Source organism: Pygocentrus nattereri, chromosome 24 (genome assembly GCF_015220715.1).
Source record: "Pygocentrus nattereri isolate fPygNat1 chromosome 24, fPygNat1.pri, whole genome shotgun sequence".
NCBI classification, from domain to species: domain Eukaryota; kingdom Metazoa; phylum Chordata; class Actinopteri; order Characiformes; family Serrasalmidae; genus Pygocentrus; species Pygocentrus nattereri.
Genome location: NC_051234.1, coordinates 34,313,962 through 34,331,577, shown reverse-complemented (window position 1 = coordinate 34,331,577; position 17,616 = coordinate 34,313,962). Strand labels below are relative to the sequence as shown.

Here is a 17,616-nt window from a genome sequence, read left to right as displayed (position 1 = left end):
TGTCCGTCCTTTAAAAGCTGAACCCGAACCCGAACCCTGAGCCGAGCTGAGCACACTGTGGCCTTCCCCGGGCTGGTTAAGGCGGTCTGAAGGTTTTTAAGGTGGGTCCAGCATCGATTCATTGTTTGAAGCGCTGCCGTTGTTGGTAACTTGGCTAAAGCTTCTTCAGCTTGTCATCCGAATTTTCCCGTTCCACCTTAAACGGTCTCGCGGTTACTATAACTGATGGAATGTAACTGCTGCACCATTTAAGGTGGAACCGGACAGTTCGGATAAGAAGCTGTCTTCAGCTTCGAACGTTAACGTTAGAGAATTAGCCAGCTGGCTAACTGAGCTCGCGCAGCCGCAGTAAAACCATAGATATCCAGACCGAGACGCCGCGTTCGGTCCAGCCAGGCGCGGCAGCGGCGCCGCCGGGCTCGGGCGGTCAGCGTCGCTGCTGGACCGCCTTCAGTACCGTTAGACCACGGCGGTTCTGAGGCGTTTAGCTCTGATAGAATAAAGCGGCTTCCTGTAGCTGATGTCCTGCGTGTTTACTGTTCTCCCTGTTTATAATGACGATAATAGTAATATTAATAATATTATTTATAGGCCTAATAATGATGATCTGGTCCGAGGGGTCCCGGTGGTCTCTCTCTGTGGTCTAAAGCAGTGACGGTCATACAGTGCAGTTTTATCTGCCCGGCTCTCAGTGCTGGACAGTACCTGAGTACCTGAGTAAATGTAATTGGTTTCTGTACTTTAGTATTTTTGGTGTGTCTGTGCAGCGTAAAACTTTGGGAGAGTCTGTTCAACATAAATGATGAACTAACCTAACTTTGTGTAAATAGAGCACAATATAGAAATATGTCCACATATGCAGTCGAGACTGACGCGGCTTTTTTCTGAATTTCTACAAACACCATTTCATTTTATAGTAAATGAGTTTGGGCTGGTTTGTGTTTTTGAACAGAGGCCTATAGATAACAAGCCAGTCTGGTTACAAAAATGATAACAGGACATCAGAGCCAGAATTACTCTTTTAGTACTTTTACTTTATACTTAAGTACATTTGAAGGGAAATACTTTAGTACTTTTACTCAAGTGGAGGTCTAAAGGAAGGAACTTCTACTGTCACTGGAGGAATATTTTACCTTGGGGATCTACTTTAACGTCCAGCTCTGCCGGCTCTCTGCAGGGCTTCATCTGCATTTGTTGTTGAGTGAGATTCTCTCTGAAGCTCCTCAGGAGATCAAAGCAGAAGTTATTATTACTTTTATTGTAACACTGTAAGTGTAGGAGGGCATTTGGCTTCACCGCATACAGCCGACCTCAACACGATCAGAGCTTTGTTTTGTTTGTATTACTCAGTTTCTCATGAACCTTTTTCCTCTTGGATGTCCTGGACGTTCTAGGTGTTCTGGACGTTCTAGGTGTTCTGGACGTTCTCTGCTGCAGAGTTTAGAGCTGTCGAGCTGGAACGTCTCCGCTGACTGATCTCCGTGTTGTTCTCTGTGTCCGTGCAGTGCTGATGGATCCCTGGCTGGAATGCATGGATTTCGGTGTTGCAATGACTAAAGAGGCGGGAAAGGTAAGCGCCGAAAACAGCTGGGAACCATTTGCATTCTTAAAGGGTTCTTCGCATGAAACAGTTCTTAAAATTGATGGAGAATCTATTATATAGATGGTTCCATATAGAACATCATTGAAACCGGTTCTGTATAATACTGAAAAGGTTCCTCTAGAACCATTTTCCAACCATTTTGGTGCTGTATATAAACTATACTTTGTTCTAAAATTATATATGTATAGTTTTGAGAAATGCTTTGACTGTGGCCTAGTTTGATTGTAAACTGCCACTGCATTCCAGTTTATGAGCTACTAGATTTTAACCGGTTGCAGCAAATAACAGTTTCAGTGTAGCTATAATGTAAGATGTACATGAGCCCAATAATCGGTTCTGCTGTAGAAATCTGTTAAACAGCTGGTCGATTTGATTGACGGGGAAACTTGCAAGAAAACCAAATACATCTCAGTTTGTGTGGCCATCCAGTTCTGCAGGATGGATACACAGTTTTCATCGATTGGAGACAGAAACGATCTCAGACCTCCTGCCACAGATTTGCAACACAGACAGTAACTGAGCTCTGAGTCCTGCTTCATGTCCAGCACTGAGAAGTTTTTCTAGAGGGTCGTTCTAAATCAAGTGGGTGACTCTTATTAATGTTTACAAGTCAACAGCGTTCAGAGCCGTTTGAACGTTTTCACTTCTTACGTTACCACAAAACAGAAAACGGACGCTGTTAAGATCACATCTGACCGACAGCCGATTTGGTCCGACTCTGAAGCCAGAAATGAACCCAACACCATTCGCCAGACGGGTCTGATCTTCAGAGTCGGACCAAATCAGCCTGAGCCGTAAAACTGACCCAGTAAAAACAGAAAAGCTGCTCAGTGGAGACGACAGTTTGGGAATTTAGTGTAAGGAGCTGGAGAACGAACTGCCGACTGAGCAGCGAGTGGGCGGGGCTCGTTACTCTGACGTAGCAACGAGCTGCTCGTTAAGGAGCTGTAATTAGGAGGAAGGAACTGAACATTAAAACATATTAAAGCCGCGTTCACGGCCAGTTTATTCATTTCTTACTGTATTTATTTAACTGCTGTATTAAAGCAGTAGAGCACTCGAGGAGGGAGTTATCACCAATAACATCACGGCTGTGATTTGGTCGCAGGCATGAGCCGAAGGTGATAACACACTCCCTCCTGTGTCCTATTGCTTAAATAACTATTAGAGCTAACATCATCTTTCTGTCCTTCAGCAGATTAAAGTAGCAACTACATGAGCCGCAGCTTCGCTTAACGTTACTGACCGTTCATTGCAGTGCTGCTAAAATATTGTGCAGAACCCAGTTTGAACATCGGACCAGTTCCAGCAGAACAGAATAAACACATATGAGAGATGAGCGCTTTGAGGACACTTCACTGTAAAACGCTCTTCGGGTCCTGCTGTGTGTTTCAGATGATCCGTGACGCTCTTCAGAGAGAGATATCGGTCAGGGAGAAGAGCTCTCCGGTGGACCTGGTCACTGAGACCGACCAGAAGGTGGAGGAGCTCATTATATCCTCCATCAGGGAGAAGTTCCCCACTCACAGGTGGGCTGGACGGTGTGGTGGGAGAAACGAGGCTTTCGGAAGCTTTAAAACAATTGTGCCACCTGCTGGTCGTGTTGGTGTACATGCAACACAAAACCTGATTTTATTACCAAACATTATCATTTTTAATGTTCTATTGAATTTGTCTGTGTTATGGACTTTAATATAAACACACTTATATCTCATTGTATATTAATCATATAGTATATAAGCTTTTCTGTTTGTAACAGAATTCCAATTTGATGTCTTATTTATCAAATCAATTTGGATTCATTGCTTGTGTGCATGTCTGTCTGCGTGTCTGTCTGCGTGTCTGTCTGCGTGTCTGTCTGCGTGTCTGTCTGTGTGCGCGTCCGTGTGTCTGTGTGCGCGTCCGTGTGTCTGTGTGCGTGTGTCCGTGTGTCTGTGTGCGTGTGTGTGTGTGTGTGTGCGTGTATCTGCCTCGTCTCTGCTCCTCCTGTAAGTTTTATAGGTGAGGAGTCTGTGGCCGCCGGAGCCCCCAGTGCTCTCACAGACGGCCCCACCTGGATCATCGACCCGATTGATGGAACCACTAACTTTGTCCACAGGTGTGTGTGACTGTTCTACGTTAGAGACGAGCCTAAAGTACAGATTCATTTATTTCATTTCCCGTCAAAACGCGTCTGTTTATTATTACAGTCAAAACGGCCGTTAAATAAAACGGAGTCATTACTACAAAAACGGAAACGCCGTCACTGAGAGAAAAAACACGAACCTTCATTTCAGTCTGTTTTTCACCATCGCCAAGCTGTTCGTTCCTGACGTGTGAAAATGTGAAAGCTTCATGATGAAAATCTACCAAAGACGTTAAACCTCTTTACGTTCACGTACATTAAGTGTTAGGACATTTTGCTTCTCTGTAAAGCTGCTGGTTTTCTCTTTGGACAGAAAACCTGAAAAATTAGGAATTTCTACTTAAGAGCTGTTTTCACTGGAAATAACGTAAAATGTGAAACTGTAAAACTTTATGTACTGAATACGACTAAACTGGGGAGAAAATAAGAAAGTAAAAATAATCATAAATAAAGTAATGATATAAAAATGTAACACTACGGCTCCAGAATGAGAGGTTCTGAGCTACGTTGTGTGTCTGATCCTCCCGCTTACAGATGAGGGGCGTCACTGAGTGTGTTTACATACACTTAATAATCCGATAACTGGAAAATCAGATTGTGTCAGTAACTGGTTCCGTATGTTTTTATGCTCTTGAGTAATCAGATAATGGGGAAACTCCTGCTTCATTATCGGATTTCTTAATTGTATTTGTAAATCGGCGTGTGCTGTTTACACAAGCATTTCAATAATCAGATAACTGCAGAAATCCGATTATGATCGGACTATTGAGTGCAAGGTGTTTAGATGACTGTGTCTCTGTCTCTGCAGGTTCCCCTTCATCTCCGTCTCCATCGGCTTCACGGTGAACAGACAGGTATGCAGTGCGACTCCCAGAACCGTCTGAGCAGTGTTTAATCACTTCAGCTCGCTGAGGCTGAGACTGAGGCTGAGGCTGAGACTGAGGCCAGAATCAAATCAAATCAAATCAAATTTATTTGTAGCGCTTTTTACAACGGATGTTGTCACAAAGCAGCTTTACAGGATTTCAGAAAGGACAAAGTTTCCACAGGACTGAAAGAATGTACAGAATGTACAGAAACCCCCCAGTGGGCAAGCCGGGGGCAACAGTGGCAAGGAGAACCTCCCTCAGAACTGAGGAAGAAACCTTGGGAGGAACCAGGCTCACCAGAGGGGACCCATCCTCCTCTGGTCAAACTACCTACAAGTGATTATACTACTAATATTATCAGCAGTAATATTGATGTTAGGAATATCTAGGAGTCTATGAGAACATCAGGGTAGGGTGGGCAGCTCATCCAAGGTAGTTGGTGGTAGCTGAGGCGTGGGCAGCTGGTCTGAAGTGGGTAGCAGGGGGGCTCGGCAGTCAGTCGTCCTTCAGTGTCCAGCCGGACATGTGGGCGGTTGTATACTCGGAAAAAAAGCAGGTAAATGGAATTAGTTTTATTCTATCAGTTTGTACATAAACAGGGAATGTGGACGTTTCCAGAGTGTGGCTAACAACTCCGGCAGATCTGACTATGACAGCTTAACTAACAGGAGAGAACCAGAAGGACACACAGACACGGCAGCACTCTGAGACAGTCTGGCATCCCTCCGCTCCACCGTCCACAGACCTGAGTGACCGTGTGCGAGCAGCGGGACGACGGCACCAGCGTCTCAGTTTACTATAATTCCCTGTGTCCATGGACCCCTGGATCTGCTGCCTTTATCTAGGGGGAACATTAGCTACCAAAAGCTGAACTGAACAAGTGAGTTTTCAGCCTAGTCTTAAAGACTGAGACTGTGTCTGAGTCCCAAACAGTTTCTGGAAGATCATTCCAGAGTTTGGGGGCTTTATAAGAAAAAGCTCTTCCCCCAGATGAAACCTGAATTCTAGGAACTATTAATAAGCCAGCGCTCTGTGATCTGAGTGGTCGTGATGGCTCATAATGAGAAATAAGGTCTTGCAGGTACTCAGGAGCGAGACCATGTAGGGCTTTATAAGTCAATAAAAGGATTTTATAATCAATACGGAATTTAATAGGCAGCCAATGAAGTGATGATGGCACTGGACTGATATGATCAGATGTTCTAGTTTTAGTGAGGACCCTGGCTGCGGCGTTTTGGACTAGTTGGAGTTTGTTTAAATTCCTGCTCGTACATCCTGACAGTAGTGTGTTACAGTAGTCTAGCCTGGAAGTAATAAAGGCGTGTACTAGTGTTTCTGCATCACGCAGGGACAGGGCATTTCTGATCTTGGCGATGTTGTGAAGATGTAGAAAAGCTGTCCTAGTGATGCTGCCTATGTGTTGATCGAATGATAAATCTGAATCTATTATAACGCCGAGATTTTTTGCTGCTGATCCAGGTGCGGCTGGAAAGTCGGCGAGATTTAGGATTAAATCTGATAATTTACTTCTTGCTAATTTTGGACCCAGAAGGAGAACCTCTGTTTTGTTACTGTTTAATAGGAGGAAGTTGCGTGACATCCAGCCTTTCACGTCTTTTACACAGTCTTCCGTTTTCTTTAACCTGTATTGGTCATCAGGCTTGGCTGATCTGTACAGTTGAGTATCGTCTGCATAACAATGAAAGTTTACGCCATGATTACTTATAACTGTGCCTAACGGTAACATGTATAGTGTAAATAATAAAGGTCCTAATATAGAGCCCTGCAGAACTCCAGATCTCACTTTTGAATAATTGGAAGATAAATTGTTTACCCTAACGAACTGATAACGTTCTGATAGGTAAGATCTGAACCATGATAGGGCCGTCCCTGTGACTCCAACCATGTTTTCTAACCTTTCTAAGAGAATATTGTGGTCTATTGTATCAAAAGCCGCGCTGAGCTCAAGTAGCACTAAGAGAGATATGTAGCCTTGATCAGAGGCAAGAAGAAGATCATTAGTTATCTTAACTAGAGCGTCTCAGTGCTGTGGTGTGGCCTGAATCCAGACTGGAATTTTTCATATATATGGTTCTTGTGTAGATATGAACTAAGTTGTTGGGCCACAGCTTTTTCTAAGATCTTAGATTTAAACGGTAAGTTAGAAACAGGCCTGTAATTAGACAAAACGGCGACATCAAGATTTGGTTTCTTGATCAGAGGTTTGATAACAGCTAGTTTAAAGCTTTGGGAACATGGCCCAGACTAAGGGACGAGTTTACTATAGTTGAGATAGGGTTTATAATAACTGTCAGGACTTCTTTGAGTAATTTTGAGGGAATTGCATCGAGTGTGCAGGTTGTGTAATTTGCAGAAGAGATCATCTTCTCTAGCTCCAGCTGTGGGAGGGGGTAAAAGGTTTCCAGATTCTTTTCTACAGCTGTGTTTTGTTTTATATCAGCCAAGTCAGATGGCAGCCAAGCTGGATTTAATACTGTGGGTTGAATTTGTCGTCTCATATTTTCAATTTTATTATTAAAGAAGTCCATAAAAACTTCACTGGTGAGAGTTGCTGGGATTTCTGGTTCATTACCTGCCTGATTTTGTGTGATTTGGGAAATCTCATTAAACAGAACTCTAGGATTATACTTATTATTCTCGATCAGCGAGGCCAGATATGCTGAGCGAGCTTCAGTGAGAGCATTTCTATCCTCTATAAGGCCGTCCTTCCAGGCAGAGTGGAACACTTCCAGCTTGGTTTGACGCCATTTCCGCTCTAATTTCCGAGCTGTTTGTTTTAAGGTCCGGGTTTTATCGTTGTACCACGGGGCTTTTTCTGCCTTATTCTTTTTATTTCATCACTGCTGTGTTAATTCAGCCTCACTGTCTGTTAAACTCAGGAAGCATGAACTGGTCATCAATGAGTCTCTGCAGAGGACCTGATCAGACGGACGGGCTCAGACGGACGGGCTCAGACTCTCACATGTTGACCCATTTTTGAAATTGTGATTCAGCCTCATCAGTTTTATCTATGTTTGTGTCTCAGATTGAGTTCGGCATCGTGTTCAGCTGCCTGGAGAATAAAATGTACACCGCGCGGCGCGGAAGAGGAGCGTTCTGCAACGGAGCCCCGATCACGGTCTCAGGGCAGCAAGGTCAGAAACTCTCCGTCTCTTTAACTCTGAGCTTCAGTAAAACTCTCATCCTCTTTAACTCTGAGCTTCAGTAAAACTCTCCTCCTCTTTAACTCTGAGCTTCAGTAAAACTCTCCTCCTCTTTAACTCTGAGCTTCAGTAAAACTCTCCGTCTCTTTAACTCTGAGCTTCAGTAAAACTCTCCTCCTCTTTAACTCTGAGCTTCAGTAAAACTCTCCTCCTCTTTAACTCTGAGCTTCAGTAAAACTCTCCTCCTCTTTAACTCTGAGCTTCAGTCAAACTCTCCTCCTCTTTAACTCTGAGCTTCAGTCAAACTCTCCTCCTCTTTAACTCTGAGCTTCAGTCAAACTCTCCTCCTCTTTAACTCTGAGCTTCAGTCAAACTCTCCTCCTCTTTAACTCTGAGCTTCAGTCAAACTCTCCTCCTCTTTAACTCTGAGCTTCAGTCAAACTCTCCTCCTCTTTAACTCTGAGCTTCAGTCAAACTCTCCTCCTCTTTAACTCTGAGCTGCAGTAAAACTCTCCTCCTCTTTAACTCTGAGCTGCAGTAAAACTCTCCTCCTCTTTAACTCTGAGCTTCAGTCAAACTCTCCTCCTCTTTAACTCTGAGCTTCAGTAAAACTCTCCGTCTCTTTAACTCTGAGCTTCAGTAAAACTCTCCTCCTCTTTAACTCTGAGCTTCAGTAAAACTCTCCGTCTCTTTAACTCTGAGCTTCAGTCAAACTCTCCGTCTCTTTAACTCTGAGCTTCAGTCAAACTCTCCTCCTCTTTAACTCTGAGCTTCAGTCAAACTCTCCTCCTCTTTAACTCTGAGCTTCAGTAAAACTCTCCGTCTCTTTAACTCTGAGCTTCAGTAAAACTCTCCTCCTCTTTAACTCTGAGCTTCAGTAAAACTCTCCTCCTCTTTAACTCTGAGCTTCAGTAAAACTCTCCTCCTCTTTAACTCTGAGCTTCAGTGAAACTCTCCTCCTCTTTAACTCTGAGCTTCAGTAAAACTCTCCTCCTCTTTAACTCTGAGCTTCAGTGAAACTCTCCTCCTCTTTAACTCTGAGCTGCAGTAAAACTCTCCTCCTCTTTAACTCTGAGCTTCAGTAAAACTCTCCGCCTCTTTAACTCTGAGCTTCAGTAAAACTCTCCGTCTCTTTAACTCTGAGCTTCAGTAAAACTCTCCTCCTCTTTAACTCTGAGCTTCAGTAAAACTCTCCTCCTCTTTAACTCTGAGCTTCAGTAAAACTCTCCTCCTCTTTAACTCTGAGCTTCAGTAAAACTCTCCTCCTCTTTAACTCTGAGCTTCAGTAAAACTCTCCTCCTCTTTAACTCTGAGCTTCACTAAAACTCTCCACCTCTTTAACTCTGAGCTTCAGTAAAACTCTCCTCCTCTTTAACTCTGAGCTTCGGTAAAACTCTCCTCCTCTTTAACTCTGAGCTTCAGTAAAACTCTCCTCCTCTTTAACTCTGAGCTTCAGTAAAACTCTCCGTCTCTTTAACTCTGAGCTTCAGTAAAACTCTCCTCCTCTTTAACTCTGAGCTTCAGTAAAACTCTCCTCCTCTTTAACTCTGAGCTTCAGTAAAACTCTCCATCTCTTTAACTCTGAGCTTCAGTAAAACTCTTTCTCTTCTCTGAATGTGAGTAGGATTTAAATATGAGCTGATCTGAAGATGCTGACTGACACTCGTCTGTCCTGCTCATACAGACATCACCAAGTCCCTCATACTGACAGAAATGGGCTTCAAGAAAGATTCTGAACACTTCAGAGCCATGATGGCCAACATGGAGAGCATTCTCAGTATCCCGGTTCACGGGTGAGCGCTTGTCTGTTTCTTCAACAGTCTGAGTTCTCAGTTCACAGTGTGTTCATTATATACGCTGTGATGGGGCGTAACTGCTACTGTGTGAACCTCAGGGAGGACGCTTAACCATAGAATCGGATAATGCAACACCTTGTATTAAATTAGAAAAAAATGCCAAATAGGATCGTTTTCACCAGCACTGTCAGACTTTTGGACGCCTCTGTAGGTTTAAGGAGAAATCAGACTAAAGAACTAAATAAGTGAAAGACCCTGAACTCGGCTTTATAACTCCTCAGGATCCGGGCGCCTGGCAGTGCAGCGGTGAACATGTGTTTGGTCGCGTGTGGAGCAGCAGACGCCTATTACCACATAGGAATCCACTGCTGGGACATGGCAGGAGGGGCTGCCATACTGACTGAGGCTGGAGGAGTCGTCATGGACATCACAGGTACCGGTCATCAGATTATAGATTCACCTGTACAGAACATCAGCGCTGTGTGTTCAGCCTGACTGAGTTTAGATTCTTCAGCCTGAAGAGGATGGAAAGGTCAGTGTGAAGATGACCGATGGTTCACTGAATGCGGTTTAGACCGTGACTGACAGTAAACTGTTTAATTTAATTTAGCGATCCTTAATGACCGTTAGTGTGTTAATGAGTTTGGGTTCTGGGTGTTGGAAGTAATCTGTAGGCCTGATTTCCTCTTCATGAACATGTTCTCTATCAAGAAGGTAAGTTTGAAGTTCCGCTTTACAGATCAAGTTTAATTACTTAATTACAGCACGATCTCCGCGTTCACCTCATGGAGCTCTGAGCTCTGAAAGAAAGGTTTGTTGAGTAGAACTAACAGTTTTTCTGTGGTGATGGAAATGCTGTGTTTTGTGAGTTAATGACTGAATGTATGATTTCCTGAGATCCCCATTTAACATTAACCTGTTATGTGTGTTTAGAATTTGTTTTATTTTGGTTTGATTCTACAGTAAAAGCCAGAGTCGTGCACACTGCGATATACGGTGGGAGTGTCTGTGTGAGAAAATAGCGAGAAATGCGACTGGTTCTAGAAAATGACTGTAATTGCTGTCTGTCTGTCTGTCTGTCTGTCTGTCTGTCTGTCTGTCTGTCTGAGGAATACTGGAGAGATTGTGTCAAAATGCTGAATAGAAGTATCAAAAAAAAAATAATCTGTGAAGTTTGGTGAAATTCTTTTATCAGCTTTTCAACTCATTAACGTTTGTCCTTTCTGGCCTGTCCTCTTTTTATTTAGCTGGCTAAAAACCTGATAGCCAGCTGTACTAACCACAGTTTGGACAAATCCATATTACAGATAGAAATATATCGCTGCTGTCGGAACAAAACCTTGTTTATCTTAAACAGCAACTTTACAGGAGAAGAAAAAAACTACTTTATTTTAATGTAAATCAGTGGAACCAGAATTTTCTCCAGATCACTTTGAAGGCTTTTTTTTTGTCCATTCATCATGAAATATACAATGTTGAGGGTAACATGTATTTTCAAATTATGTTAGGACCTGAAAAACGTCAAAAATGGAGATTTCTTCCAACTACAGTGATGCATATATAGGTAGATCTTTGCATCGTCACTCCTAGATCTCCTGACTGATTAATCCTTTACAGTCCAGCAGCAGCTGTTTTCCTCAGTGTGTTTTAAGATGTGCTGTATATGTGCAACGTCTCTGTAAATACTTGTATTTTTGTGAATGTTAGGACAGTCACACACCTCCATTCAAAACACTGGAACCGCTATTCAGTAATTTGGGATACTAAACAAATTTTGTGGAAGGCAAGAAAGTAAAACTACCTAACTACCTTAAAACAAGCTGTAAAAACGGAAGAATATTTAAATGCGTCCAAAGTGATGAACCGAGCTGTAGATCACCACGTAATAATGGAGACACTGTGTAACACTTACACTCGCTGTATAACACTGACTGCCCTGAATCCTTGTTCTCAAACTGACCCTTAAAAACCGTTCAAAATCATCCAGAATTTGAGTGTCTGTCACTGCAGTTCACATTATGTCCAGTAGTTGGTAGCAGTGTATTACGTCAGACATTATGCTGTAATCGATGTTTTCTTGTCGAAGCGCAGCTTTTATTGGTCACTTTATGACTCTGTTGTTGATGAGTTGTCAGTCATGCGGCTCTCGGTCTGCAGATCAGCCACGACAGCAGCGGCGCCGGCGTTCCCCTCCTGAGCTCCCAGTGTGATTGTCGTCCTTCCAGACCCACACAGAGCTCAGACATGTGGCAGTTACTGGATTTATAATGTATGACATGTATTAGAATATATGGATATTCCTTGTATCCAACTTAATGTTCATATGTAACTAATATTTGTGTTTATATATGGCAGCTTATTTGAAATTGGCCATTTCAAGTATGGAACATACTTCAGCCGTAGATCAACACAGATAAATAGATACGTGTAACACAGTTTTAGTGATATGATAGTAAATATTATTCAAATACGAAAAACATATAATACTCATATATATTAGCTTCATGTTATGTAATATAAAGTTTAGAAGCATTATGAGCTTCTCTTTTCCTACATGCTTCCATACTTCCTGAAGTGATTCACTCCACACAGTGAGCTCTGCAGTAAAATCATTACACGTCTAAATAAATAAAAGTAAACAGATCATATAGAAATGATTAGATCTCTATTGGAGTTTATTCAGTTGTTTATCAGACATGTATGTTTATCATATCACTGCTATTGAATAAAACCTTGTATCTCCATTTTTGTCACCTTTTTTGACATAACTTGAAAATGCATGTTTGTATTTTTATACTGTGTGTAAGTTTCATGATGAATGGACCAAAAGAAGTAACCAGAATTACTAGGAAAACTTCTGGTTCCATTGACTTACATTAAAAGTAAAGCAGGTTTTTTTCCTCCTGTAAAGTGACCATTTTAGATATGAGGGTTTTTTTTTCAACAGCAGTGAAATACGATGCAGATATTTACATTCCATGCCATGTGCTTGGATATTTGTGTGCAATTCGTATCCACATATTTTAGAATAAGCATCCCTAAGCAGAAAAAATGGGCTGACCCTGAAATATAATGGCAGTTACTGCTGGTCCTGGTTGGCCCAGATTTAACGCCTTTAGAGAAAATTTGGTCTCACATTAAACTCAAAGCAGCTCAGCAGTGTTTCCGGCTGTGTGAAGCCGTCCGTGCTGAGTGGATCAACACTGACTCTTTCTGTAAAAGACTCTTTACACACTAAACCTCAACATTTAAAGAGATCAAAGGAAAGAACAACCCAGTGTTAAGTTACTTCACCATTTTGGGTCCATCTTTTTAACCCAGACATGTACGTTCCTCTTTACGATGATGTGTCCTTATGTCCATATATCAGATTTCTGAGTGGGGTTATTAATAACACTCAGATTAGCGACTCTTTACCCTGAAATGTCAAATGCTTCATCAAACCCGTCGTGGGTTTATCAGCTTTTTAATGCAAATTTACACTGAGCAGTTTTCTTATTGTTGAAAAATTTAAAACCCTGTGTTTGTTTTTTTGGCTTTTTTAGCTTAAATGGCCACGAGGACAGCGAGACGCACAGGCGAAGCTTCTGAATGTTAACGAGAGAACCGAGCCTCTGTGATGTAATTATTCAGCCTCCAGAAATAATTTAATAAAATGAACATCCAGAAATGATGTGAACTGAAAAAGTGGTGAACATGTCAAGGAATTACTCTGTACTTTAGTAAAATATCCATTAGTTTGATGCTTGTTTCCTAAAATACTTTCTAGTATCCTATATTCCCGTATTGCAGTACTGTCATTATGTCATTATGAATAAAATGAGAGATTATTAACGTGGTGAGTGATTTTCTAGCGTTTGAACGGCCGTGTGTGACGTTCCTGCGTCAGTGATAACGGGAGACTGGTGTTGGTGTTTTATAGGGGGCCCGTTTGATCTGATGTCTCGGAGGCTGATCGCAGCCAGCAGTCAAGGGATAGCAGAGAGCATCGCCAAGAAAATACAGCCGTTCTGCTGCGGACGAGACGACACGGAGAGCTAGATCACGCGCTGCCTGCACACCAGATAAAGGGATAAACACATCCTGTATGCAGATATACAGTGTAAACTGTCAGTTATCAGGAGAGCCGGCATGTAACTGACCGCCTTCATTCACCAATTCCCCATAAACTACATCAGTTTAGTAGTTCAGACTCAGGCTTGAGTCTTAGATCAGTGTTTTGCGAGATGTGTGTGTCGGTCGTTGGCTTAGATACACATTCATGTCCAGATACTGATACTGGAGCTCATGGAGGTGTATTGGGTCTATAGAGTCTGAATCCAGTTCTGATATTTTAGTTTACCCTGCTTTACTCTCTTTACTCTGCTGTCATAAGAGTAATAAACTGACCTGGTCCACAGCTCAAAGGCACATTTTCAGAAGTTAACAAGCTTAAATATCTGCAGATGTTTGTAAAGTGGAAAACAAACATACCCGAAAAGCTGCGTGTGGCTTCTGCATTCTCAAAAGTCAGAGGTTCTGGTTAAACTAGGCGAACTTTCATCATTAAACTGACAACCTGAAAAAAATGGACTGTGCAGCTTTTCTGTGAGGTTTTTCTTTCCTTTCTTTGCCAATTTGAGCAGCAGCCCATCCTGTCCGTCTGATGCTGTTGTCTCTTCTGCCTTGATCGGGTGCTCAAAAGCATTCTGGACCAGCTTGACCACCACTGAGCTCCTTGCTGTACAACACTATGGAGTCCTCACCCTCAGATGCTGCTGCTACTCATAAGCTAATCTAATTAACCGCTGCCCCACCGGTTTTTCCCCACTTTGTTCTATAATACTATATACTAACAATGTTTGCTGTCCAGTGTCGACCAGAGGAGGACGGGTTCCCCTTCTGAATCTTGGTTCCTCTCAAGGTTTCTTCCTCTTTAGGGAGTTTTTCCTTGCCACTCTCACCACTGGTGGCGCTCATGGGGGCTCGGACCCAGATTTTCTCTTTTCTTTCTGTAATACTGATTGTTCTGTAAAGTTGCTTTATGACACCTGTTGTAAAAAGCGCTACATAAATAAACGTTGTTTGCTTACAGATTTAACACTGAGAGTTCATTCTCAGCTGAGAAAAGGAGCTGAGAAAAGGAGCACTTCGGAAATGTCAGCTCACCTCCAAATAAGAAAGAAGCAAATTTAGGGAACCATAAAATAATAAAATAATTTCCCAAACAAAATGTCCCAGTAAAGAACTAAAACACTGAAGTGATTTTACTGCAGCTTCTGAAAGGGATTTCCAGCCCAGCATGTTTTGCCTGATTTGAATTGTTTATAATTACTTTAATGTAGTGAAGCACCAAAATGAAAACTCTTGTAACTGAAACCTAAATTGACCTGCTGGGCCAAAAACTGAACACAGAAACCAAAAAAGCTGACAGTAAATAAACAGTTTATGTAACATATACTTATTAAAATGATTACAGTTTGGAGGCTGCAGTGTCGGTCCAACAACAGAGTAGCTGGTCATCCAGTGTAATGAAGTCTGGTGTATTGTAGTGATGCTTTGTGACGAAGGATGGTGTTTGTGGGCCACCTCCAACTTTCCTTCAGGCTGCTGTTGTTTAGCTGTGCAGGACGGCGTTGTCTTTCAGCTCTTCACTCTAATCTCTCGTAGAAGCGGTGACGTAGTTTCACGTGTTTTTGTTGATCTGCTGCTGTTTGAAAGCCTCGCACTGACAGAGAAGGAAAAACGGTCAAACACAGATTCTAATTTTCATTATTAATAAAATTATTTGTCAAGTCCGAAGGCCGTCACGCTCCGTTGATGATCAGTAATCAATATGGTCATTACCCAAAGCTCATGACCATAGGTGAGGGTGGGAACGTAGATCCACCGGTAAATTGCAAGCAGATTTGGAGGTACTGATTCTCATCCCGGCCGCTTCACAATCTGCTGCAAACCAATCCAACGAAAGCTGAAGTTCACGACCTGATGTCCCCAATAGGACCACATCATCTGCAAACAGCTGCTATGTGACCTTGAGGTCACCAAACCGGACACCCTCCATCCCCTGACTGCGCCTAGAAATTCTATCCATAAAAATTATGAATAGAATCGGTGACAAAGGGCAGCCCTGACAGAGTCCAACTCTCACTGGGAACGAGTCTGACTTACTGCCGGCCATGTGAACCAAACTCCTGCTTTGTTTGTACAGGGCCTGAATGGCTCGTAGCAAAGAGCCATGTACCCCGTACTCCCGAAGCACCTCCCACAGAATACCCCGGGGAACACAGTCGAATGCCTTCTCCAAATCCACAAAGCACATGTGGACTGGTTGGGCAAACTCCCATGAACCCTCCAGAATCCTGCAGAGGCTGAAGAGTTGGTCCAGTGTTCCACGACCCAGGCGGAACCCGCACTGCTCCTCCTGAATCAGAGGTTCAACTATAAGCCGGACTCTCTTCTCCAGTGCCCCTGCATAGACCTTACCAGGGAGGCTAAGGAGTGTGATTCCCCTGTAGTTGGAACACACCCTCCAGTCCCCCTTTTTAAAAAGAGACACCACCACCCCGGTCTGCCAATCCAGTGGCACCACCCCCGATGTCCACGCAATGTTGAAGAGACAAGCCCCACAACATCCAGAGCCTTGAGGAAATCCAGACGGATCTCATCCACCCCTGGAGCCCTGCCACCAACGAGCTTTTTTAACTACCTTCGGCCTCAACTTCAGCCTCAGTAATGGACAAGTCTATTCCCGTGTCTCCAGACTCTGCCTCCTCACTGGAGAATGTGTCGGTGGGATTGAGAAGGTCCTCAAAGTATTCCTTCCACCACCCAATGACGTCTCCAATGACGTTGAAGTCAACAGCACACCATCTCCACTATATACAGTGCTAGTGGGACACTGCTTTCCCCTTCTGAGTCGCCTGACAGTTTGCCAGAATCTTTTCGGAGCCGACTGTCACTTTCCAAGGTCTCACCAAACTTCTCCCACACCCAGGTTTTTGCCTTGGCGATGACTGAAGCCGCATATCGCTTGGCCTGTCGATACCTTTCAGCTGCCTCTGGTGTCCCACAGACCAACCATGCCCAGTAGTACTCCTTCTTCAGCTTGACGCCGTCTCTCACCTGGGGTGTCCACCACCAGGTTCGAGGATTACCGCCCCGACAGGCACCAACAACTTTGCAACCACAGCTACAGTCAGCCGCTTCAACAATGGAGGAGCAGAACATGGCCCATTCTGAGTCAATATCCCTCACCTCTCCCGATATCTGGTCAAAGTTCTGACGGAGGTATGAGTTAAAGATCAATCTGACAGGTTCTTCTGCCAGACGTTCCCAACAAACCCTCACTATACGTTTGGGCTTGCCTGGTCTGACCGGCATCTTCCCCCACCACCTGATCCAACTCACCAGCAGGTGGTGATCAGTTGACAGCTCAGCTCCTCTCTTTACCTGAGTGTCCAAAACACATGGCCGCAAGTCCGATGACACGACTACAAAGTCAATCATTGAACTGCGGCCTAGGGTGTCCTAGTGCCATGTGCACTTATGGACATCCTTGTGTTCAAAGATGGTGTTCGTGATGGACAAACTGTGGTTTGCACAGAAGTCCAAAAACTGAACACCACTCAGGTTCAGATCAGAGAGAACAGATCATTCCTCCCAGTCACACCCCTCCAGGTCTCACTGTCATTGCCCATTGCCACTCTGAACTGCTGTCCGGTGCATAAGCACAGACAACAGTCAGGACCCGTTCCCCAACCCGAAGGCGTAGGGAAGCTACCTTCTCGTCCACCGGGGAAAACCCCAACATACAGGCACCGAGTCGAGGGGCTATGAGAAAGCCCACACCTGCCCGCCGCCTCTCACCATGGGCAACTCCAGAAAAGAATAAAGTCCAGCCCCTCTCAAGGAGATTGGACCCAGAGCCCAAGCTGTGTGTTGAGGTGAGCCCGACTATATCTAGCCGGTATCTCTCAACCTCGTGCACCAACTCAGGCTCCTTCTCCGCCAGTGAGGTAACACTCTAAGTTCCAAAAGCCAGTTTCAGCAACCGAGGATCAGAACGCCAAGGCCCACG

The 17,616-nt window shown here is 43.7% G+C and overlaps 1 protein-coding gene across 4 annotated transcripts in view; it reads left to right on the top strand.

Annotated features, from left to right (window-relative positions):
- Window positions 1-14,129, top strand: part of LOC108415234 (inositol monophosphatase 1-like) — a 14,184-nt gene extending 55 nt beyond the window's left edge. The window contains exons 1-9 of one of the 4 annotated variants that reach the window (XM_017688243.2): window positions 1-101; window positions 1,395-1,570; window positions 2,999-3,132; window positions 3,597-3,701; window positions 4,537-4,582; window positions 7,644-7,752; window positions 9,446-9,554; window positions 9,839-9,990; window positions 13,480-14,129. The exon at window positions 1-101 is cut by the window's left edge and continues 55 nt beyond it. In XM_017688243.2, coding sequence (XP_017543732.1) covers window positions 1,511-1,570; window positions 2,999-3,132; window positions 3,597-3,701; window positions 4,537-4,582; window positions 7,644-7,752; window positions 9,446-9,554; window positions 9,839-9,990; window positions 13,480-13,598 — 834 coding nt within the window. In that variant the 5' untranslated portion in view covers window positions 1-101; window positions 1,395-1,510 and the 3' untranslated portion in view covers window positions 13,599-14,129. Of the gene's footprint in view, window positions 102-1,394; window positions 1,571-2,998; window positions 3,133-3,596; window positions 3,702-4,536; window positions 4,583-7,643; window positions 7,753-9,445; window positions 9,555-9,838; window positions 9,991-11,714; window positions 12,327-13,102; window positions 13,392-13,479 lie in introns of those variants that run through there. The other 3 variants (XM_017688244.2, XM_017688247.2, XM_017688245.2) reach the window with 3 other exon arrangements.
- Window positions 14,130-17,616: the final 3,487 nt, after the last annotated feature.